The sequence below is a fragment of the Engystomops pustulosus genome, chromosome 2 (genome assembly GCF_040894005.1).
Source record: "Engystomops pustulosus chromosome 2, aEngPut4.maternal, whole genome shotgun sequence".
Taxonomy (NCBI): domain Eukaryota; kingdom Metazoa; phylum Chordata; class Amphibia; order Anura; family Leptodactylidae; genus Engystomops; species Engystomops pustulosus.
This window is the reverse complement of record NC_092412.1, coordinates 230,485,040-230,510,623: the sequence shown is the minus strand read 5'-3', so window position 1 is coordinate 230,510,623 and position 25,584 is coordinate 230,485,040. Positions and strand designations below refer to the sequence as shown.

At 41.4% G+C, this 25,584-nt stretch overlaps 2 protein-coding genes across 5 annotated transcripts in view; one reads left to right on the top strand and one right to left on the bottom strand.

Moving 5' to 3' along the window:
• CMSS1 (cms1 ribosomal small subunit homolog) overlaps positions 1 to 25,584 on the bottom strand; it is a 215,855-nt gene that overhangs the window by 109,340 nt on the left and 80,931 nt on the right. The window lies entirely within an intron of this gene.
• Positions 1 to 25,584, top strand: part of FILIP1L (filamin A interacting protein 1 like) — a 175,760-nt gene that overhangs the window by 79,162 nt on the left and 71,014 nt on the right. For both annotated transcript variants that reach the window (XM_072138479.1, XM_072138478.1), the window contains exons 2-4: positions 8,138 to 8,411; positions 10,305 to 10,478; positions 18,876 to 19,054. In XM_072138479.1, coding sequence (XP_071994580.1) covers positions 8,148 to 8,411; positions 10,305 to 10,478; positions 18,876 to 19,054 — 617 coding nt within the window. In that variant the 5' untranslated portion in view covers positions 8,138 to 8,147. The remainder of the gene's footprint in view (positions 1 to 8,137; positions 8,412 to 10,304; positions 10,479 to 18,875; positions 19,055 to 25,584) is intronic.

Here is a 25,584-nt window from a genome sequence, read left to right as displayed (position 1 = left end):
CTAGGTCCGATGGTCTGGCTTCTGTCCTAGAATTATTTTGCCGTTCCTGGTTTACTCTAAGACTACATAAGACAGATCTATAACACGCTATCGTGTTGTTTAAAATAGATGGCTAGAGTGAAATGGTGCAGAAAGAAACAAGTCCCCAGCTGAGGACCACCACCAGTCTGACTCGTGATAACCCAACACGCCGATTCTCCAACATGTTTAGCAAACTAAACACACGGTAAGGTAACAAAAACAATTTTATTGCTCCCTAAAGTAAATGTGAACTGCAGCAATGTTATTCTTACATAACTCTTTCTAGTTGTTTATTCCGGGCATGACAGCATATAATGAACACGTCTGACGGTCACAAGTCCCAAATGATGTGAACAGAATCTCCGCAGACAATGCCCGCTCTGTCTTTCAGCATGGTTAGCTCATGGATGTCAGCTCTCGAATACCTCACTGTTAGCACCCATTTGCCAGTTCTAGAAGCACACAGAAAAATGGGAGGACAGACGACCTTACCACAAAATAGCCCTTCTTACCTATAGATTGTGAGGAAGGGATCCGACTGTGATGGAAAATTGGTCACTGATATTTAGGGGAGCTGCCGTTTACAACCCTGGAAAAATTGTTACCATACTCCATACTCAAAGCCTATACATGCTCCATTGAGGATTCTAAGTGGCCTTTAAAGTCCACTTTAAAGTCTTTGGCCTACAGTATAAGCGATCATCCCTTTAAGGGTATCTGTTCTCTAGATTTTTCATGAAGACTGCAAGGAAAGTTGTAAGAGGTTATACAAAATGTCCACATATGCATACAGGTCAATGATCAATGGTCAACCAGAGTCCTGATGCTCCATTCATGGACGGAGAGTTTTCGAAGAAGTAGTGGAAAATCTGGTGGAAAATCTGGTAGAAGAAGCAGCATGAAGATCCTAAAGAATGTATTCTCCATAAAACATGTAAATAACAGCATGGACATACTGTATATTACCTCTTCTTCCAAAAAATGATGCTGTATTCCCACCACCACAACCACCTTATTGTTCCTGGACTGAGGGCACTGCTTAGTATTAGGCTCCAAGTCAGGTACTATGGAAAAGCTCAAGTAATAACTGGCCATAAATGGACAATGTCATTCCTTGACTTTCCTTACGCATATTGAGACATTGATGCGTTCCCATACAGTGGCGTCTATCAGCCATAGGCTGTCATGTATGGTATCCGTCACCCATTGGCTGTCACATATGGTATCCATCACGTATAGCACTTCATGTATGGTATCCGTCACTCATTGGTTGTGACATATTGTATCCATCAAGCATAGCATGTCACGTATGGTATCTATTGTCCATAGGCTGGTATTTGTTGACCGTACTCTTACTACATACCTTTGCTTTTACAACACCATTTCATACATTTTTAATTTGTGTATTCTGACAAGGCATTGGCACAATTAAAAAAAAAAAAACCTGGTTATAGTGCTGTTTTTAGATGTAGGTAGTCATGTTTTTAAAAACTAAGCAACCCGTGCAATGATTTGCCATAACATAGTATCGAAGCCAAAGTAATATTGTGTGTTCTTGCCGGGGTCTTTGGCTAGGAAGGTGCTATAGCAAGACTGGATGACATTTTGGAGAGTCAGCAGAAGATAAAGTTTTAAAACACTTATATATTATACTTCTATCACTGGAATTTTTTAAATAGGTTATTATGGGAACAGATTTACACGTTGCGGATCATAAAAATTGCAGATGATGTAACTCAATAAGATAAAGAAATCTGTAGGGTCTTTGTGAGATTCCTCACTGGCTGGAGAATAAGCATCATAATGAAAACTCATTTAAGTGACATGAATATTGTGCTGGATGATATAAGAGTATTGAATTATTGACATTTCACATGAACCAAATACTGGAATATCTGGTCCTGAGGGCCATCTAAATAACAGTAATGTGTTGTAATATTTCAGGCGTAAATCAAGTACATTTATTAGTGGCTTATATTACATAACCTTTGGCTAACAAAAGGATTTATTGCATTTTAATAACAGAGCATCTTAAATTATGTCTTGTCGCAATGGCCTTTATAGAGGAGAACAGAGGATAGAAATATACTCTCTAGGGCAGTGATGGCAAACCTTTTAGAGACCGAGTGCCCAAACTACAACAAAGACCCGCTTATTTATCGCAAAGTGCCAACACAGTAATTTAATTTGTGATATATACTCCTTTCTCTGTCACAGTTTTGATTTATACCAGCCCCTGAGTACACCAATAAAGCAGAAAATAGTCCCAGGTAGAGCTGTCACTTTAAAATAGCTCTGTGCACAGCAAGTCCTGGGCTGTCTGGGACTGCAGGAAGATACCTGGAGTCATCTCTGGTGATGGCCTGAGTGCCCACAGAAAGGGCTCCGAGTGCCACCTCTGGCACCAGTGCCATAGGTTAGCCATCACTGCTCTAGGGAAACTAAAGCCAAATTTGTGTAATCTGCTTATAAATGTACAAGAAGGTCACAAAATTGTGAGAATCCTACAACAATGCATTAACGTTACAGGTGACCTTTGCCAATTTGTTTATGATTGCTCAATAAGGATTCACTGTGGCACATTTACTTACCCGATGCCTGCGCGATCCACGATCCGGAATGTCCGACGAGAATGAACTCTGACACGATCCACTAAGATGGTGCACCCAATTTCCTGTATGTGTCGCTTCCCCGCTCAGGTCTGCCGGAGTTCACCTTCTTCTTCCTGGTGAATGTAATGCTTGGGCTTGCGACACAATTTAAAATTTAAATCCCGCGCTCAGTCCGAATCAGTCGGATCGTCCGACAGCACGCCTCCCAATTTGTGTAGCATGAAAGCCGCACGAAAATTTGATGGCATGCGACAGAATTGACGCAAAAACGGAAATCGTCGGAATATCCGACGAAAGTGCGACCGCAGGACCCTTAGTAAATCAAATTAATGTCGTCACTGAACATTGACACTAATGAAACTTGTGGATGTGCTTGACTCACTCCTTTTAAGCGGTGACATTGGAGTAGTGTTCAAGGACGGGGCATACATTTGGTGATGAGTGCATGGCTCCCTGATCCACCGGAAGTCCACAAGACATAGAAAGTCCCCAAAGTGGGAGCCGCATCTACGATGGGCAAAAGGGGAAGTTTACCACACTAAGTAAAATATGGGTGATCCTACTGGGGTATAGAATGTAGTCATATCTAAATCCTTAGGTCTGTATATAGGGAGAAGTATTCCTCATGTAACCTACAGCTGTGTCCATGCCCAACTCCAGCTCATTCACAGAGAAGTCTCCATATATAGCCCTAACTCCAACTCATACACAGAGGAATCCCAATATACTTGTCTAGCTCCACATCATCTACGGAGGACTCCCGTATACAGGCCTATCACCACTTCATACACAGAGGAGTCCCCATGTACAGGCCTAACTCCACCTCATACACAGGACTGTATATAGGGACTCCTATGTGTATTAGGTGGAGTTAGACCTGTACATGGGGACTCCTCTGTGTATGAGGTGGAGTTAGGCCTGTATATAGGGACTCCTATGTGTATTAGGTGGAGTTAGACCTGTACATGGGGACTCCTCTGTGTATGAGGTGGAGTTAGGCCTGTATATAGGGACTCCTATGTGTATTAGGTGGAGTTAGACCTGTACATGGGGACTCCTCTGTGTATGAGGTGGAGTTAGGCCTGTATATAGGGACTCCTATGTGTATTAGGTGGAGTTAGACCTGTACATGGGGACTCCTCTGTGTATGAGGTGGAGTTAGGCCTGTATATAGGGACTCCTATGTGTATTAGGTGGAGTTAGACCTGTACATGGGGACTCCTCTGTGTATGAGGTGGAGTTAGGCCTGTATATAGGGACTCCTATGTGTATTAGGTGGAGTTAGACCTGTACATGGGGACTCCTCTGTGTATGAGGTGGAGTTAGGCCTGTATATAGGGACTCCTATGTGTATTAGGTGGAGTTAGACCTGTACATGGGGACTCCTCGAACTCCACCTCACACACAGAGGTGTCCCCATATACAGGCCTAACTCCACATCATACATCATTATGTGCAAAGCACAGTGTGGCAATGCATGGGACTGCATCACTGCCAAAACATTATGATCGGCCTGTAAATGTTACAGCTGCAGAACTCGCCTGTGATCATGGGGTATGCTAGAAGACAGTGATATTAAAGGGGTTGTCCCAAGTTTGATTTTATCCTCTATCCTTTCAAACAATTTGATCACGAGAACAGAACTGCATTGATCTAGACAATGGTAGTCCCTTTCTCATCTAAATAAATGAAGCAATGGGTTTAGCGAGTGTGGTGGGGGGGGGGTGAGGGGGATTGCAACTTTTATATCGGTTTGTGTTGATTGGTTGCTACTTGAAATTAAACTTACTTTTACTTTTTAAAAGTTTACAGAAATCTGCCCCATTTGCCTAATAGATAATACAATATCCAAGTGTCGATAGAGGCCTTGTACCATATGGCCCATACCTGCCTTTTGCCTATGTAATCTATAGTGTAGAGACGCTTCATTTACTTGTATTACTTGTACAAGCTATATCTCCAAACATTATAAATGGTGTGTGAAACCCGGTCTCGCTGGATGCAATAGCATCATCAGAAATGATTCTATTTTCGGATCGGCCTATCAGTCTATTCTCATACAACCCGTGCATATACTTTATGTATTCTTTGTATTTCTTGTTGTCAAGACAATTGCATCAAAACATGCCAGGGGACATGAAGACGCACGTCTATAAAGGGATGTTTACAGCATTATATATAGATGGCGTCATGGTCACATGATTTAACCCTTACATTTTACACAGAAAAAGGAAGTTCCATGTCAAATGCCTTAGGCTGGAATGTGACCTCTAATTTGACTTTCCCGTCTACAAAGGATCTGTTAAGGTCCTATTATGATGGCGTATAAGAATATTAGTGTAAGGGATGACAACACCCAATGTAATCTGAACACCCATGAAATAACAGCAGACAAGTTACCTATTGTCCCCATTCACCGGCAAATAAAAACCTCACATAGTAAAATAGACGGAGTCGCTCATTAATGCCGTGCGGCTATTTTGGTTGGTGATGTCACTGCTACATTAAGTGCCGGCAGAAGAATACAATTATTGTAAGCCGGGTTTTAGTAACAAATAATTATAAACAAGGCAGCCTGTAAAAATGGAACGATCCTGCACAAAAAAGCAAACGTAACCTTATATGGAAGCTTTGTCAAATTGGAGGCTCACGCTCGAAACATTAGCCTCCTTGGAGATATTCTCTTAAAAGTAACCCAATAAAGCACCATGGTAGCAATAGCCTGGGGTTATACATGTTCTAATGAAAACTTGAAAAAACTAGTAAAAGTAAAAAAAAAAAAAAAAATCCTCGCAGGAGGAATTGAGTATTACAATAGGATATCTTTTTGACCCATTGATAAGTTAGGTCCTCCAGAAAAAGATGTAAAATGTTTTTAATGGGAATCGGTTACCAAAGTGACGTTTTTTCTATCAGGGGACAGGTTGCTATAGACAAAGTACTGTACATGCCAGATATGTTTTTAAAGAGGACCTGTCACCCATAAAAAGGCACTAGGAGCTGCTTACCAAAGTAAGTTGCTCCTAGCATTACCCAATTTGTAGCAGTGATGAACTGCTAGCTTTAACTGACCTTCCGATAAAGCTAGTAGACACTGCCGCTCTGTACAATAGGAATGCCGGACCGCGCTCAAAGCAGACAGGTGTATTCATGAGGGGGCGGTGCTTCTTCTCCGGACCACCCCATCCGACTCCATAGGCCGCCGGCAACTGCCGGGTTTCATGCTGCATTCACCTCCTTCTAGTCCCGCCCACTCATGAATACGCCCTACCGTTATGAGCGGGGTCCAGCATTCCTATAGTATAGTGCGGAAGTCTGTAAGCGTCATCAGAGGATTCTGATAAAGCTAAGAGTTCATCACTGCTAAAAATGGGGTAGCAGAAGGCGCATCTTACTCTATTGCCTTTTTATGGATGACAGGTCCTCTGTCTGTGTTATATGGGAAAAATACTTGAAAAAAGTATGTGAAACTTTACCTGGCTCCCTGCCAGATGCCTCAGCCCGAGTCCCAGAGAGGAGACTTTCAAATGCCAACTTGCATCTGCTATATAATATATTCATTGCTCTGCTTGTCACTCCTGGCCACTGGTCAGCAAGTTAGGCCCTACCCCGTGCATAGGGCTTAACTTATGTTCGTGTGAAAACCCCTTTAAGTGTGGAAGGGGTAACAACCATCGATGAGCTATTCTCATCTAATTTGAAAACAGAGCCAGAATAACAGCTCCCTCTGTGTAGTAAAGCCTGGTTAGTGCAGCTTAACCCATCATACCAAGAAAGTATAGCTTACCCAATTGTATGCTTTTTCACACCAATTATTCATTTACATTTTAAAATAAAAAAAACTATGACACAGTTATTAACATACATAAATCGTCCTCAGTCAGCAATATGTACAATAGAACAACTCGGCTGCAAATGGCCTCGAGACTAATTTAAAATGTTGGCAAGTTTTTAATCAGCAGACCTTCGAAGAAAAAAAGAAAGATCCTCCAGACATCCTTAACATAATTGGCTGGATGCATTTTAAGCCACAAGTCCAATCCATCACTTTATAAACTCCAGCAGTACGTCCATGGATAGTCCTTGGTAGACATGAGTTCATTGCGAAGACACGCTTCCACATCATCACACAGAAGTGGATTGTTTTGATCTCCGTCTTAACAACCCACTTTAAGGACAGGCTGGTCTGTGGTCGACTGTTAATTCATACACAAAATATTCTTATATAAACGCTCTGTTGTTAAAGTTGCCGTCTGAGCCGGGGAGTGGAGAACAGACCAATGACAGTAGTCCTGAGGTGAACTATTTCTGATGACATCATAGCAAAGATTATGTTATTCTAGACAAGGATACGAAAGTAATAAAAAAGCGGTTAGCAGTTAATACTGGATTTAGTCATCCTCATGATCACAAGCATCACAGTCGAGTCTTTCATAAAGTGGCGTACAACACATTTCTTCTCTAGGGTCTCATCACATAAAGATCTAATAGACAATGTCGAAGAGTTCCAAATTGTAATTGCTTTAAAATGGTAATTTGGGGAGATTACGTCACACAATGAAAGCTCACTGACCAATAAAGATGGTTATGGAACATTATAATCCATCTGCTTGATAATCCTTTGCAAATGAGCGTGCTATCCTGTAGTGTTGCGTTCCTCAGCTGATGGTATATTTACCGTGGCTTCTGGACGCCCACAATGTCAGGAGGTGTCCAAGCTGTCCTCCAGATCACCGAAGTCTTTAAGCCTCATCATATGCCAGAACATGTGAGAACTATAGAAATTTACTGAATTATACAGATATAAAACCATTGAAGAGTAATAAGTCTAAAAGAGTCATCCTTAAATCGTAATTGAGGCTAGGATAACAAACCTTTAGAGCAGTGGTGGCGAACCTATGGCACGGGTGCCAGAAGTGGCACTCAGAGCCATTTCTGTGGGCACTCAGACCATTGCCTCTTTGGAGCTCATCCTGGAGGACCCACAATTCTTCCTGTACAAAGAGACCCCGGAGAGAAGCTATAATGAGAGTCTTAATTTGCCCTCAACTGTATTGGTGGCCTCAGGAGCTGATACGATTGAAAGATGTGGAAGAAAAGGTAGCAATAAGTTACTTCTTAAAAAGCCATGTTGGCACTTCATGGTAAATAAGTGGATTTAGCTTGTAGTTTGGGCACTCTGTCTCCAAAATGTTTGCCATCAATGCTTTAGAGGGAAGATCTCCCAAAGCTCATGATTACAACATAAAAGAAGTGTCCACCATGTACTCTTTCCTTTAAGACATGTGGACTCCACCAATAATGAGAAGAGGGACCCAACAACCCCCTCCCTAAGTGTTCCATATATATGGGGTGGACACACACAAGCTTTATATGGGAGCAGAGGGGCAGCTGGGCATAAAAAGTGGCAGAAATACGGTGGGAAAAGAAGTTAAAATTTCTAATCATTGTACAGTGATAGCTACATTTTTTTAATTTTGCTAAATTATTTATAATTTTTTCAGGTTTGTAAAAATGCGACCACAAGGCAATAACATTGAGTGTCCAAACCAGACAATGACCTGTAGAGAAGACAACATCTACCAACGCCTCCACCAGGATACAGATACTATTAAAAGGAACAGGAGTAAGATGGAACAAGACTACATTGCTGAGACGGGTACAATCCTGAGGAGTCAGAAATCAGATCGGAAACAAAAGGCCTCTAACAGAAAGGCAGATGACCTCTCTCGGGATGACTTGCTGTTCCTTCTTAGCGTGCTGGAGGGAGAGCTACAAGTAAGTCGTATATCATACTTCACGCAATAAACAGACTATATATTTGGATTATAAATATGGTTCTGTCTTGCCAGCATCTGCTGATCTTATAAATCATATCTAAAAGCCCTGTCATTATTACATGCTAATGGTATGCATATCCTCTCCTCACCATAGACAGGGAGGACAATATTAGGTTCAGTTAAATGATTTTCTGCCCTGTGGGAAGTGAAGTTCTTGTTTTATTGTACTGTGTGACTGTCATTTGCAGTTCAAATTTTTTTTCGGAATTGTCTAATTTATAGCCAAGTGCTTTACCCATGAGCAACAAAACCAGAGCAGTTCTTCCACATGTAATCCAAGTACATGTCCATAAATATCAATGACTTTTCTGACGCAACAAATCCTTGCGCTGCCCCCGATGGACATTTCCCGTGAATGTTTGAGATTTAAGATAACAAGTCTGTCTCAGATTTGTTTGACTCTCACTCATGTTCACTCAGTAGCAGTTTCATATTCCTACTACATTAGGACACAGGCACATATCCATATCGGGGACTCAGTGCTAGATAAATGCTATCCATTACACCAACACTGGTGGACGGGTCTAATAATGGATGAGTGAACAGTGTGTAGGGTCTAGTATAGGCTAAAAAGTCATTTTTGGTTCATCGTTGTTCTAGGTGAGAGATCATGTAAGAGTAATGTGGTCATCAAGAGCAGGGAAAGGGGAACCTTTTTTTGCCAAGGGCCATTTCGATTTTGGAAAATAATTTAGAGCCATATAAAATGATCAACTTAAAAAATAGCCTGCTATATTTAGTCAAACATTTAATGTGATAGTTGAAATTGCTTCTCTTTGGTGAGATGTTAGATGGTATTGAAGGGCATAAGCAGTCGAATAGGTCCAAGAGCGAGCCAAGTGGAGTAAGACATATCATATGAAAAGATACTGCCAAACAGCCCATTCTTGATATTCTCGGCCCTCAAGGCAGACAACAGGGAAGGTGAGTGTGCAACAATGACCAGCGTTCTGTGAGCCAACTGGACGAGCAGAGTTGAACAAGCCCAGATGTGTGCCCCATGCACTGTGGTGACCAGCTCTCAGACCATCCTGCTGACTTACAATTGGTTGCACAGGCCCACATGTTGAGAAATGGCCATTTCCCGACCCTCTAGAGTAGCGATGGTGTAGCTTTTAGAGGTCAAGTGACCAAATTACAACCAAAACCCACTTATTTATCACAAAGTACCAACACACAAAGTGGCAAAATTCGGACTATCGCGGTTGTTTCCCTCCAGGGTCCATCTGTGCAGGAAGAATCATGGGGCCAGCAGGATGACCTCAACAGAGAATCTGCCATTGGCCACACTTTCTCACTCTTCCTGCAGTCCCAAGTAGCCAAGGATACATCACTTGCAAGGAGACTCTTTGGTGAACTCTGTGCTGGGGCGTTGGCCTGTGTGCCCACAGAGCATGCTCTCAATGCCAAGCCTATGCTGCTTTAGAAAGGTCCAACCTTCCCTCCAACATGCCCAAACCTTTAATACTCAGAAATGGAACTTGCTAAAAGGTGTCAGTAAATTACTTTCTCGACTATTTCCATTCAAAACAAATGTATGCTTAGCGGTGTGGGGTTTGGTAGGTCCAGGAGGAACAGCTGTGACCATAAATTTAAGTGTACGACCAGCTACACTTCCATATGATTGGTTGTTTATGTTTAGGGAATGGCACAAACTACATGGAGGGTAAGAAGGGGCCTAGGGTACCATGCTCTGTGGCACCAAACTGATTTGCTTATATACAAACTTTAAACAAAAGGTGCATTACAAACAATCAAATCGGTAAAACAATTAGTATTTCAATATGTAAATTGGTTCCGACTTAAACATCTACGGTTTTTCCTTCTCTAGGCTCGAGATGAAGTTATATCTGTGCTTAAGGCAGAGAAAATTGACCTGGCCTTACTAGAAGCCCAATATGGGTTTGTGACTCCAAAACGGGTTTTAGAAGCACTTCAAAGAGACGCAATCCGCGCAAATGCTACACAGTGGGAAGAAGATATCTACGAAAAGCCAATGTGTGAGGTGTGTAAAGTTGCATTACAACGTAAAGGGGTTTGATTTAGCCAAATATTGCATTGTCCCTCCAAAGATATCTTGTTGCAAATAATATTCCCTACTTCTGTTTATAACATCAGTTTAAAGGAAATCAAACATTTGCTTTTATGCATTATAAACCAAACATACCTTGAAAATGCTGAATCTACACTGGGAGTGGTTTTGCTGAAAAAACAAATTATAAAATTATGATAACGAGGCTCTGTCGCTCTTGTGGCAGCACCAGCACCATCCTCACCCTAACTATGCACTTCTCGGGCCTTGTCCTCCCCAGCATAAGCCAAGAATGTGACATCACGGTGTTGTCCCTGACAGGCAGAAGTAATCAATTGCTGCATCATCCCTCAGCTGCTGTGTATGAGTTATCCAGCTCGGGTTGATGAGTCCTGTCTGGACAGTTAAGGAAGCTCTGTGTAATGTGTTTATGCAGGCAGCCAGATTTCCCAAGGTCCTTAATTTTATCATTGTTTGTTTAAGCAAAACCCACTTGATCCAGGGATTAAACAAGATATGTTTCTGCATCAAGTTAGCACAGCATTATCAAGGCATGTTTGGTTCAAAATGCATCAAAATAAATGGTAGATTTCCTTTAAGTTTTTGAGACTGTGGATTTAATTAATAGAGTGTAAGAAGGCATCTATATAACAGAAAGTTGACCAAATCCATAGTTTTTTTTGTTATAAGCATATTATAACAATCTCCCTACTTGCTCTCGACATATGATCTCAGGAGATGGACAGAGGTATGTTGAAATTTAAACACATTGTTATACTTGGGATAAGAAGTCTGGTACTGGCTTATTCCCCTTTCTTCAATCAGAACACATGAACACTCGGTCAAGCCAAGTATACATTAGAACGTAGAAGAAGGAATACCTGGTGACTGAAGAAGGGTTAAGCCCAAAAGCAATTAAAGCTGTATGGACATTTATATAAACAACTATAAGACATTTAGGCCTTTAAACCTTACTGCATTTACATTGGATTGTGGATCCAAGGACAATAGGCTTAATGCCACTTATATGAAAAAAATATTTAAAAAAAAAAAAAAAAAGAATTTTAAGATAGATAATTAAGCAGAGCACTAGAATATAGGCAAAACCTGCGTCTTAACAAATATGTTGATGATGAAAATATAAAGCAGGTGTAATATCTGTGCCATCATCATCTTCAGTCCACAGAATGCAACTCATAAGGCATTGAATTTCTCCTGTGTGAACTGCGGCTAATACTGGAAATGATTGAACCGCATCTACCGTATACAGGTGGTCCCCTACTTAAGAACACCTGACTTACAGACGACTCCTAGTTACAAACGGTTATCACAGGTGTCTGCAGTTAAGATTTATTGTTAATCCTTATTCTTAAGACAAACCAACATTTTTTAAATCCAATTGTCACAGAGACCAAAAATGTTTTGCCTGGGGTTACAATAATAAAGTATACAATTCCGACTTACATACAAACTCAACTTAAGAACAAACTTGCAGAATCTATTTTGTATGTAACCCTGTATTCTCGAGTATAAGCCGACCAGAGTATAAGCCGAGACCCCCAAGTTTACCACCAAAACTGGGAAAATCTATTGACTCGAGTATAAGCCGAGGGTGGGAAATGCATTGGTCACCCCCCCCAGTATATAGCATACAGCCAGCCCAGCCTGCCCCCTGTAGTATACAGCCAGCCCATTTTGCCCCCTGCAGTATACAGCCAGCCCATTTCGCCCCCTGCAGTATACAGCCAGCCCATTCTGCCCCCTGCAGTATACAGCCAGCCCAGCACTTAAAAAGCAAAAAAAAAAAAAAAGATTACATACTCACCCTCCGGCGGCCCCGATGCGCAGCGCTGCTCCCCCGATGTCATCGCGGATCCTCTTCTGGCTTCCCCGCGGCTCCTCTTCTTTCTTCTGTAAGAGGCGGCAGGAGTATGGACTCGTGTATAAGCAGAGTTGAGGTTTTTCAGCACATTCTTTGTGCTGAAAAACTTGGCTTATACACAAGTATATACCGTAGTTCATAAAAATGGCTGCCTTAAAAAAATTTGGAGCAATATTTCAAACCAAAAAGTGCAAATCCCTCTAGGTCTGCTTTGGTGGTGATGTAGTGTAAAAATCTGGACAAGTGCGTCCAGTCACGTATCCCCCGACAGTCATGTTAGTAATCGTAGCCCTAGGAATAGGTTTCCTAATGTAAACCACATATATTTATTTTCCCATTGCCCGGGACACCCTACACCATAAAAGTCATAGGAAGAAAAAACTCTTGCTCCCTGTTCTCCACTTCCAATACGAAGAAAACCTTAATATGAAATCTCGTTCTATCATTGCTCCAATTCATCAGCCCTGGCATAAATCATGAAGTTATTAAGCTTTTAAAGCAAAAATAATATTTGAAGTAATGAAAAATAGCAGATAATATATTTCTTTGAAATGACGCTTCAATAGCTGCCGGTCAAGATCCAGCCTGCGCCTCCACTTCAGACATAGCACTTTTGTTACGGTGTAACCTTTCCAGTTGAACTCTATCTGCTTTCAATTAAAACTTGAAATGTTCACTTGGAAAGACTAATATTTTAGCCATTTACAAAGATGTCTCGCTATAGGCCTAAAGTGGTAGAAATCCATTCTGACATGTGGACATGATGTCAGCACTTGGCCGTATGCGCAGCAGGATATTGTCTTGATTTTCATTGCATTTGTTTCTAAATAACCTGCGTTGTGGCTGACTTGCTGATTGGGGATTTTTGTAGGATCACTTCATATCCCTAAACGACCATGTAACCAGAAGGAATGCAAGTCATGTGCCGAATTAGACAATGGTGCTACCTACATGAATATGTAATAATTATAGTCAAAGGGGAAGAGCCCATCTAAAAGCAGCTGTAGTAAAAACATAAAACATCATACTACAAGGAATCGGGTAAAGAGACATGATACAATGTCATCACTGGAACCCTGGTAAAACACTAGTCCAATGGATAAGCATTATCAAGCCAATTGGGGGAAGGGCCAACTGCTGGGACCCCCACCAATCACGGGAACGGAACCCCCAGAATTTTGTAGAAAATCCTGCCTAGTATTAAGCAGTTCTGAACCACAAGTTTGGGGTCTGTACCAAACCTTGCAGGTACGGGACTTTCTGAGTATATCAGTTTGTGTCCGGCTCAACACCGCTGTTCTTAAGGGGATAGGGTCTAACTTGCTGATCTGTAAGGCTCTTTGTGATGAGACCCCTACAAATAAAGCGAATGGAGGATCCAGTAGCATCTTATGTACCACCATCAGACCCTTTCATCGCTCCCAGAGAAGAGCGGCACAAATAGCCATGCATGTCTTTGCTTCCCCATTAATCTTTATGGAGCTAACCCCCCACCTATCAGCAAATTAGGCCCTATCCTGTGGGTAGGGCCTAACTTGTTTTGATGGAAAACCCCTTTGACGTCACAGGGAGCGCCTATCCTGTGCTTGATTTTGGATCCCCATGCTGTAATGATTTTTTCTAATGATAGCCTGTCAAGTTCCACACTAGTCAACACAGTGTGCGCGCTGGTTTAATTGTTTAACGCACAGTTTACCTTCCGACCACGCCCCCATAGTCGAAAAGGGAATTTTTTTTGCCCAATACCAAATAACGTATAGATATACCATAATCTTCATGGTATATCCGAAAGGGGAATGCTTCTCTTTCAAGCTTCTCTTTCGTCTTTTGCCATGTTCAGTACCCATTCCCAATTCGTTATTTTGTGAAGTTGGACACACCCATTAATGGAGGAGTGGCTTGTCATCTTACATGCATAATGTGCTCTCCCAATATTCATTCAGCTTAAACTGAAGAAAGAAAGGATCAGACATGTAGAAATGTCCCTTTATTCTCGACTGGTGGTTTATTTAGCCAAGTGTCCATGTGCTTTCCACGTATAGGAGGTATAGTATTCCATGTATCAGGAGCAGGCATCAATTAAACAGGCATTTGGTGGCTAGTAAAGTTGTGTCACCAGCCGAATACCGTTCCAACTCAAGACATATCGATGGAAGTCTTCAGACTAGGGTTGACTAGACCCAACATTCGCATTTGGGGTCAACCCAAACATACTGCAGGATAGGTGGGCCCCTAGCAGCTAGCCATGGCTATAATTGGCCATGGGTGTCCCCAATCATAGTCATGACTGTTTCCTGGGGACGTCACTTAGCCGGATTGGCTCTTCAGCCGCCAATCTGGCAATATACCCAGTATACCCGAACATCGGGTCGACTCTTCTTCTGAAGACTCAAACTGTGAATTATCAGACAGACAGAATGTGAGATTTATTATTATTGTTATAAAAAGTCTTAGTAAAATTACATTCTGATGTATTCCAAAAAAAGACAATGCAATGTACATAGACCTTTCCTTTGTCCAAGACAAACACAATGACATAAGCAAAGCAGAACGTAGAAAAAAAAACATGGCTCCCAAACGAAGACAGAAATTAACTCCTAATACATCAATCACATAGAACGGCTTTATGTATGAAATCCATTACTAATAAAAGACTAAACACGGGGTAAATGTTGTCAGTAATTACAGACAACAGGCTGGCGACATTATAAGCCGGCAGATGGGAAGAAATTGCTTGTTTTCCTCGTTTTAGCTTCAGTGGAAATTAGCCAAAGAATACACAGAAACCTCGGAAGGCAGAGAAAAAGTCCTCTGCTAGATAAACAATATATACGGCTTTTTAAATAATAGATATGGGTGGACTGAAATGTTTTTACAATGATAATAGTCCTATAAATAAGAGGACTAAAATACAAGCGGTATTACGTAAATGGTGCCCTTCTTGGTTAACTAAACAGTTATTAATCTAGAGTCAGGTTCCATGTAACGCTGTGGGAGAGAATAATTATAATAATATAGTATATGAATATTAACTAACTACTTTGGATCATCAATAACTAAACCTGAGGCATTTTTTATTTTTATTTTAGAAGCGAGTAGTGCAGGGGTTGACAAAAAAAAAAAAAAAAAATTTATTTCAGCTCCTTCTTTCTCCTATAGTGAGCAGTGTATCTGAAAGCCTCATCAAGTCTATACATCGCTGATAGATAAAAGTAAACTCTTTATAATAACAAGAGAATGTCTCTCGATAATGTCTGTCTGTAAAGCGTTAAGTCATTAGAAACTTTATCAGCTTCTCCTCATCTATCAGTGGTCATTGGATTACAGAAAAAAAAAAGACTATTTATACACATGGCTAAAGCAGAAAGTGGAAAAAGAGACCCAGGAACAGTTAATATAATATATTCCGAAGTTTACGTTTATCATCTGTAGTATTGATTTATTTAAAACTTTAGTTAAAATGTTTTTAGTCACTTTAATAATCATAACGTAATGCAAAGTATATTGCTTTTGTACATGCTCCCTCAGAAGCTGACCTCAGAAGATTCATACAGTATCATTGGTGCGCTGTAATTTACTAATTCAGAGGTGTTTAAAGGGAACCTGTTAAAAGAGATTGTCCCCAATTGAATAGTAGCCCCATCAGGTAGGGTATGTTCTTTAAAGAATTCCCTGTTATGTGACATCTTGCCCCTTAACCTATAAAAATCTCCTCCAAAGTCATGTGAAACTGAACAGAGAAGAGATAAATTTTGGCTGAGATGAGTCAAGTTTAGGGGCTGCAAGAGGAGTGTCAATACAGATGCTTTTAGGTTTGGCTCTAAAGTACCTAGAAACATGCATCTGATGTCATATTAAAAGATAAGAATCTCATCTTAGATGTGTTTCTCCTACAAAACTGAAGAGTAAAAAAAAACCACAGGAATTGGGTTTTTATATCTATTGTTCAATGTAAAATACCGTAATGGGAAAATCCTTATTCTGTCAACTGCATTCAGTTCCTTAACGACTAGATTATATCTATGAAATATTGCCCTTTCATAGCTGCGGTTGACAAACTAAATACTGCTGCTCCAGGCTTCACAATTATTGTCCCATTTGTACCCACAGAAAACATTGTACATCATTAACCGAGAGCCACTGAACAGCATCTCATTAGTTCCTAATGTTCAAACAAATTACGAGGCGCAAAACTTCTGGTATAAATCTTACAGAAATGAGCAACGTGATTAATCCTGACTGTGCCTGGGAAAGAGAAAAGTCACCCAGACTAATTCTCACATCCTAATGATTTTCTAGTTCCCCCGTAGTAGCCAGCCAGCCCGCCCCATTTACAATAGAGCCAGCCAGCCCGCCCCATTTACAATAGAGCCAGCCAGCCCGCCCCATTTACAATAGAGCCAGCCAGCCCGCCCCATTTACTATAGAGCCAGCCAGCCCGCCCCATTTAGTATAGAGCCAGCCAGCCCGCCCCATTTAGTATAGAGCCAGCCAGCCCGCCCCATTTAGTATAGAGCCAGCCAGCCCGCCCCATTTAGTATAGAGCCAGCCAGCCCGCCCCATTTAGTATAGAGCCAGCCCGCCCCATTTAGTATAGAGCCAGCCCGCCCCATTTAGTATAGAGCCAGCCCGCCCCATTTAGTATAGAGCCAGCCCGCCCCATTTAGTATAGAGCCAGCCCGCCCCATTTAGTATAGAGCCAGCCCGCCCCATTTAGTATACAGCCAGCCCGCCCCATTTAGTATACAGCCAGCCCGCCCCATTTAGTATACAGCCAGCCCGCCCCATTTAGTATACAGCCAGCCCGCCCCATTTAGTATACAGCCAGCCCGCCCCATTTAGTATACAGCCAGCCCGCCCAATTTAGTATACAGCCAGCCCGCCCCATTTAGTATACAGCCAGCCAGCCCCATTTAGTATACAGCCAGCCAGCCCCATTTAGTATACAGCCAGCCAGCCCCCAGTTTGCCCAGCAGATTTTAAAAAAAAACGTACACTCACCTTCGGGCGGTCCCCGATGCTCCTGTCCCCGCGGCTCCGCTTCTGTCTTCTGCCTGTTGTAACAGCTGGTGGAGACGCGGCCAAGGGAGTTCTGCTGGCCGGGGCACACTATGACAAAATCAGCGGCCACATCATAGTGGGCGCGGGCCTGTAGGGCGCAAGGCTGCGTCTCTGCCGGCTGTTACAGCAGACAGAAGAGGAACCGTAGGAAACTGGAGCATCGCAGAGAATACAGAGCCGCGCCGAGCATCGGGGCGGAGGAAGGAGAGTATGTAAGTGTATTTTATTATTAACTAGTGAATAAGCAGAGGTGAGGCCAACCGACCATCAGTGGGAACTTAAAGGACATCTACCACCAGGATGAGGGATTGTAAACGAAGCACACTACCATACTGGTGTGTGCCCCCTCTGCCAGGATCTGCTCTTTGTTTAGTGTCGTGTGCCCTGGTTTTTAAGAAATAAAAGTTTTAAAAAATTATGCAAATGAACCTAAGGGAGCTCCAGGCTTCATAGGTGTTAATGGAGCCTAGAGCTCCTCAAGCTCATTTGCATAATTCTGAAAGCCTTTTTTTCCTTAAAAACAAGGGAATTGGAAGCTTAAAGAAGAGTGGATCCTGCCAGAGGGGGCACACACCAGTATGTCAGTGTGCCTGGTTTACAATCCTTCATCCCGGTGGTAGATGTTCTTTAAATGGATTACCAATTTAAAAATATCGTATGATCAATAAAGTCCCAAAAATTTTAACTCTTATTTTTAATGATTAGTTTTGCATTATCTAGGGGAGAAATAAAAATAAATAAAGAAATACAGGCGGTCCCCTACTTAAGGACATCCGACTTACAGACAACCCATAGTTACAGACGGACCCCTCTGCCCACTGTGACCTCTGGTGAAGCTCTCTGGAAGCTTTACTATAGTCCCAGACTGCAATAATCAGCTGTAAGGTGTCTGTAATGAAGCTTTATTGATAATTCTTGGTCCAATTACACCAAAAATTTTGAAACTCCAATTGTCACTGGGGCAAAAGAAAAAAAATTGTCTAGAACTTCCATTATAAAATATACAGTTTCGACTTACATACAAATTCAACTTAAGAACAAACCTCCAGACCCTATCTTGTATGTAACCCGGGGACTGCCTGTAATTGAATGTTTACTCACCTTTCCCCACTATTGTTTCCAGTGGGGGCTATTCATTCAGTTTACAAGGTCTCTGGTGACAATAACAAACCATTTGCAGCCAACCAGATCTGGGCACTGGCTTGAGAGGTTGTCCTATAATGACCCCCTCGCAGCCCTTGTTCCTATGGGTTCCAATGGTAAATATTACCTGGTCCCATCTCATATACAAACTACATAATCACTCAGGCAATCACTTACATAGGCAAAGCATCCACAAATTTCCAAACCATCATCCAAAAATTTTCGCTTTGTTAAAAAATAATACAAAAGGACTCATGTTGGCTTATCTCTCCTGCATTATACAGCTGGATAAGGTTGTGGAGAAGCACAAGGAAACACACAAGAGAATGCTAGAGCAACTTCTCATGGTGGAGAAATCCCAAAGACAAACTCTGTACGACTTGGAGGATGAGAAAAGAAAACACACGGAGTACATGGAAAAGAGTGATGAGTTCACCAATCTACTGGAGCAAGAGCGGGAAAGGTAAGATGATAAGATGTCGAAAAATGTTTACAAAAACAACAGTAAAATCTTTTTATATTAATAACATGAAGTGCATTGCACCTCTGCAGGGTGCCCCCTCCCCTAGGGCAGAGCCCCTTAATACATACATTAGAGAAAAGGTATTTCTACCATTTCTATCTGCCTAAATGTGCCAAGCATCACTTCCCGACACTGCGGGGAACTTGATGAGAGCCGTCAGCTTTGGGTAGGATGGTTTCCCAGCAACAAGAGAAACAGATGAAAACTTAATGAAGCAGCAGATGACTTTAAATATAAGGAACGACAAGCAGAATCCTATAACAGCTGGAAAAGAATTGGAACAGGATTTTAATTGCGCAAGATTTAACCATAAGAACTAAATTAAAGAAAATGTCTAATCAAAGATATAGTGATAGAAAAGGTAACCAATATATAATGGATAAGGACCTGAGCGTTTTCGTCTATTCCTGCAAATCCAGCTTGGTGGTCAGAAAAAAGAGCTGCAATACACATTTTACCCATCTATGTCCAATTGGGCAACTCCTCTAAGGTTATAGGATTTGTTTAAAACTAACAGATCCCATTTTAAAAATGAAATATTAATTGATGATGCTGTAAAAACAGAAGCTAAATGTTAACATGCTGACTTCTATTTCAAAGGTTGTGAAAGCATCAGACCATATGTTTCTAATAGGCTAAGGATTACGAGGGCTCTTACATGGAGACCTTGGAATTAGACACCAATGCACAATTCCAATAACATAACTGCTCGTCTTGCCATAATCAGAGAAAAGTCTGACTTATTCCACTTTTATGGTGATAAGTTGTCTTGTTTGTTTGTTCAATGAATGATATCTACTATATGTTTATGTATTTTAGTAAACCCAATCATATCGCAAAGCTGCATCATTCTCTAGACGTTGTCCTTTGTTAGATCCACCACTGTAACCAGGTGGGTGCATTGGTATAGCAGGGCTATGGGGTTGGTAAACCGAACCTCTGACTCCCCAATTTCCTCATTTCCGACTCCCACATACATGGGGCTCGTTTAACTGATAAAAAAGAATTATTACTGGAAATTTATCACCAATTTTTATGATACAACAACCAAATTATTATTACTTCCAACTATAACTTTAATAGAAAACAGTTTTCCCCTTATATTCTATGTGTAGTGTATAGAATCCATCAGAGCAGCAAACCTTTACAAACATGAACTCAGAGGAAAAGCAAACTACAACATAAAGCAGTAAACAGAGAGAACATACACTGTACAATCCTGCCTTAATCCTTAATTTCTGGTCACTGTAGCAGACATCACTTCCCCCCTGATCTGTAGGGAAGGAGATTCACTACTGAGCATGAGCAAAATGCGCATTCACATTCATCTCAATTAAAATTATACAAACATGAGCTCAGAGAAAAAGCCAAATGAAATGTACAGCAGCATACAGGGAGAATGCACACCGGACAATTTATGCACACTAAGATATCCAAAGTATTGCCATTAATCCTGATTTTCTGGTCACTCTAGCAGTGCTAGATGAGTGCAAGTATTCCCAGTGTGTTCTGTAAGGAAGGAGCTCTACTGCTGAGCATGAGCAAAAAGTGCATCCACATTCATCTCAACCTAAAGCCAACATTGAGGAATAGAACAGACATGTACAGGACATTCCAATATTTCTCCAAATTCTTATGTAATAAATTGTTGCAGTTAGTTCAAAGCAGTATGTGCTGAGTAATTTTTTCTTAATTTGAGTCAAACTATTTTACTCCAACTCCACCAAAAAGGTCTCCGGCTCCACAGCATTGTGACATCGTTAATTGCAGTCAATGCCCAATGGGACATATTTATCAATCCATTTCAAGTGCCAGTTTTCACACACTTTTACAAGTACAAAAAAGGGGGCGTGGACTTAATAAAAAAGGGCATCATGGGAAACAATTAATAATGAAAATGGCCCAAAATTGAGGTACTATTATGTGGTGTAAACTATGAGGTGCAAAGTTAGACAAGAGGGTCTCCATTCACATTTTGGACATATCCACTTCCATTTTAATATAACAAAACTAATTTCAACACTATCAGAAAGCCAAGCTCCGTGATGTAGGATGTGTATCCAAGAAGAAGCACAAGGAGCAAACAGAGATCATGGAGACAGTACTTACATAAACCCTTTTTCTAGTTAAGGATCAGTAGCTATCGGCAGGCTCGAGATAGCTCATGTTTCTAGGAAACCTTCTTCAGATGTTTATATGGCTGCGTAACATATTAGGTTCTTCACCTATTTATCAGATTTCTATGGCAGTTGTTGATTTTACAAAAACTTTGCTTCCAACAGTAGTTCTCTGAGCATCAGAATGGAAAATCTGCATTCACATTGTTAAGAGACATCCAATATCAGCATCCCATATAAACAGGCCGTGAAGACAGATAGAGATCACAAATGGAAATAAACTTAGCTAAAGCAGCCTAAACAAACTAGTTCATCAAGCATACAAGATTATTCATGGATAACGAACCAATTTACAAGTAATGGCTCGACTAGGGTTTGTGCCACAAAAAAAAAAAACTCATCCCCTCTCCACAGGCCTCATTTGGTAAGATCTATACATATATCATAAGCGTGACTGCCACCATAATAGCTACTACAGGGCCCAAGGTGTCAGGAGGGCCCAGCAAACCAGACTACTCAGCACTAAGCCTATTAGGGAAGATCATAAGAAATATTGAAGTGCCTATGTACAATGGGGCAATCTGTTTAAATTGGACACTAACTGTGACCTACATGGGGCTGCAAACAGCAGACTCTGTGGTCATGTGAGGTCCACTCTTGCATAGATGAAAGTAAAAAATAGGACCAGCTAAAAAATGTGTTGGCTTAGACAGCTGGCTCATACACAGGGCCATGGAAACCACAGCCACGCTAGAAACACTTGGCCCAAAAAAAATTCATCTACAGAAGGCCCAAGAAAGAATTTCCATAAAATTTGCCTTTCATCACATTTATCCAGAGCTTTAGACAGTTTTTAGACGCTTAACTGCCAATAAGATTTATCTATTCACAAAGAGAATGACAACACCCTGCGATCAATGTTGGTAGAGATCTCAGGTCTTAAGGAGGGAATATTCAAGTATCATTTTGACCTTGATTTCGGTGCATTTTCCATGAAATAATCCATGTCGAAAATGTCCCACACTTTGGTCTGTGTTCTTATGCTATGGGTCAGCATACTCATGATCCCTATAAACTTGTGGCCACCTGTTCTAGTTTTACCAACAAGGTAGGCCCAGAGCTACTTTACATTGAAGCTTTTCTAGTTGTACATGGCAACCAATCAGAGCTCAGCTTTGATTTTCCAACAGCAGTTTATAAAATATAAGCTAACCTCTGAGTGGTTGGCACAAGCAACAAGAACAGTTTTGCTCTCAGACACTGCGCCCCGTGATTGCCTGCTCCTAGATGTGGTTTATGTGGGTAGGTCACTTATTTTTTTTTTGAAGCCCTAATACCCTATGACCTTACCATATTTTAGGGTCCCTCCATTACAGCTTTTGGTTTGTCAGTGGTCCTGTAGACTAGTTTAGCAATGAGCCTCAACAAAAGCAGAAAACTTTGACTCTTGAAGATCTCTTAATACAAAGTTAAAGCTCCGGGGGGAACTTCTGCCAAGTTCTTTTCCAATTCTGTGAAAAAGAATGCAAATCAGCACAAAACATAAAAATGGCCGCTGACCCATAACTCAACCTGCATGACTACACAAACATAATTAGTGTAAGTATCCTAATTTCCCCTCACGGCTCAGGAATGTGTAATACAAAGTGTTTCTCAGACAGGTAGTCTAGAGGCCAAGTGTCTTATAGGAAACTGCAACTGCGATACTGCTGAGTAATCACCCACCACACTCTAAACACATGTCAGGCCCTTCAGAACAATCGTTTACCATCCTCCGCCTGCACATATCAATGTGTGCAGGGAAATATGTTAAAGAGTTTTCCACTTTTCCAAGAAAACTGTGAAGGAGCAACATTTATAAGAAAGTGGAGGATATTCTACGGTAACACTGCTGAGGGCATCTCTGACTCCTGTGACGACCATCTGTCCGCTGAAGTTTCCCCTCTTGACGGGCCGTTGGCGACGACATCAAGTTCATTGTCCATATGACGCGATGTCTGGAGTCAGGGATTGGCTAAAGACATAATCACAAGCCGCCAACTGGGACTGGCAGGGCAAATATAACAAATTCCTGCATTTCAACCAAAATTCTGCCGGTTTCCCACAAAGGTAAAATCCGTATTACACATCCATTCCAGACATTTTGAATGAGCACCAAGCGTGTGAGACGCCAATAAAAAAAAATAAATAATGGAATTTCTTTAATCTCCAATGATTCCTTGGCTGGTCACTGCTACTCCTGCAGGTATCCCAATTTTAGCCCTTGTAATTTCTGTGACAGGTGACCTATTCACAGACTAGGGTATGGATATACAAATATGTGCCTTATGGATGCCCAACTTGAAACTACACCCAACTCAAGAAGAGGATCGATAAGCCCTCTACTGACCCACTGCTAACAATGAGCTGGCGATAGAGGAGGCTTCAGAAAAACGGAAAAAGCAAAAAAAAAACAAAAAAAAAAAAACCGGGGACTGTGGAGTCCCTTCTCGAAGAACAGCATGATGAGGGTTTCAATCCCCATTCTCAAGATTAGTAAAAGCCCCAAAGGGTGGACCTACATCTAGAAAACAAAAAGTATGAATGAACCCTGTAAAAGGGCCCTCTAATAAACTAACTACAAAAGAAACTTGATGCGATGGTCCCCAAACACTTTTTGAAGTGTTAAGACAATGGAAAGTGACAGAAGACTAAATTTTGAGATGGATGCAGATTAGTAGGTCACCTTCCTTTCTTTTTTTAATTCATGGGAATTTTTTTTAATGATTTATTTTTAAAGACACCAATATATTTTTAAACTGCTTTAAAAAAAACAAAAAAAAACTGAAACACACACCTAGAAATGTTGTTATATTTGTTGCTAGTATAACAACCTTAAGCGTCTACTTTACTTTATAAGGGAATGTTCACATTTATGTTTAAACAGAAGTAAAATCCATAAGGTCCCATCTTCTCTTAAACAGTGGGATCATCTCAGGCCTGTAGGATAGCAGCTACTGTACAACCAAAAAATGTTGAGGCTGTACAGAGCTCATAAAACATTATCTTTGCATCAGTGGATGTGTGTTCTCACACCCAAATTTTCCCATCTGGATCATATTGTTAAACAAAAGGAAATGCAAAAGATATGGCAGGTCTCCACGTCTCCTCAATGAGTTGCTTCAAAGTATGTGATTTATAAGGTCTTGGTGGTAGACTGCGACTACTCTAAGTGGATCCAATATTACATTTGGGATCCCAGTGACTTAATGCCACTCTCAGAGTTAAAATCAGAAAAAGTTACTTACTTGCTGATCGGTAGGGGTCTCAGTGATGGGACCCACACAGATGACTAGGACGGGGGTCTGATGTACCCCCGTCGCACCTCCCAGAACGCCAGAGCAGCCGGTCACGCATGGATGGGCTGCCCCTTTATCTCTTTGGAGCTTAGCAATCTTTGTCAACAGAGCAGCACGTGCATGTGCTGTCGGCCGCTTCAGCAATATCGGTGGTACTACAAGGGGTGCGACAGGGGTACACTGGACCCCGGTTCTCGTGATCCATGGTTTTCCCATCACTGTGTTTTTACAGATTATGGGTTAAATAAAGCTGGAGCTTTGCTTTTACGGACCGTGGAGTGCTGACCTATCATTTATCATTCTGCATCATTCCCTTGCTTTTGTGCATCCAGTAGGTGAGCTGAACACACTTACCTGTGCATCTGTTCATAGGAGGAGCTAAACTTACCATTATCTCTCCCAAATCCATGATGAACATACAAAAATCAGTAGCAAAATTTAACTCAAAAGGGAGAGGGTAACTACTAAAAAAAATCCTTATACAGGTGGTTGATGTCCATTCAAGGGGTTTTCCCACAAAGTTAGGTCCTATCCACCGGATAGAGCCTAACTTGCTGATCAGTGGGGATCTCAGTGCCGAGACCCCCGCAAATTGTGAAAACTCCATAGAGATTAAGGGAACAGAACGGTCATGTGTGGCCGTCTGCGCTATTAATCTGACGGAGCGACAAGGGGTCCGACGGACCCCTCATTTTCGCAATCTGCGGGGTTTCTCAGCACCGAGACCCCACGGCTCAGTGGATAGGACCTAACTTTTCTTCGTGGGGAAACCCCTTTAAGAAGGATTTTTTTAAACCTTCGTAACTAGACAACGCCAACCATAAACTGATGGCCTATCCCAAAGTCAGGCCATCAATTTAAAAAGAATAACTGTTTTAATATTAAAAAGCATCATGTGATGGCAATCCTGTGTGGAATAGATTCACACCTGGCAGATTTGTTGCAGAACTTTCTTTGGTGTCTGTGGAAATCTGTGGGCTTGACACCAAATCAGTCCCGCACAGGCGGCTTTGAC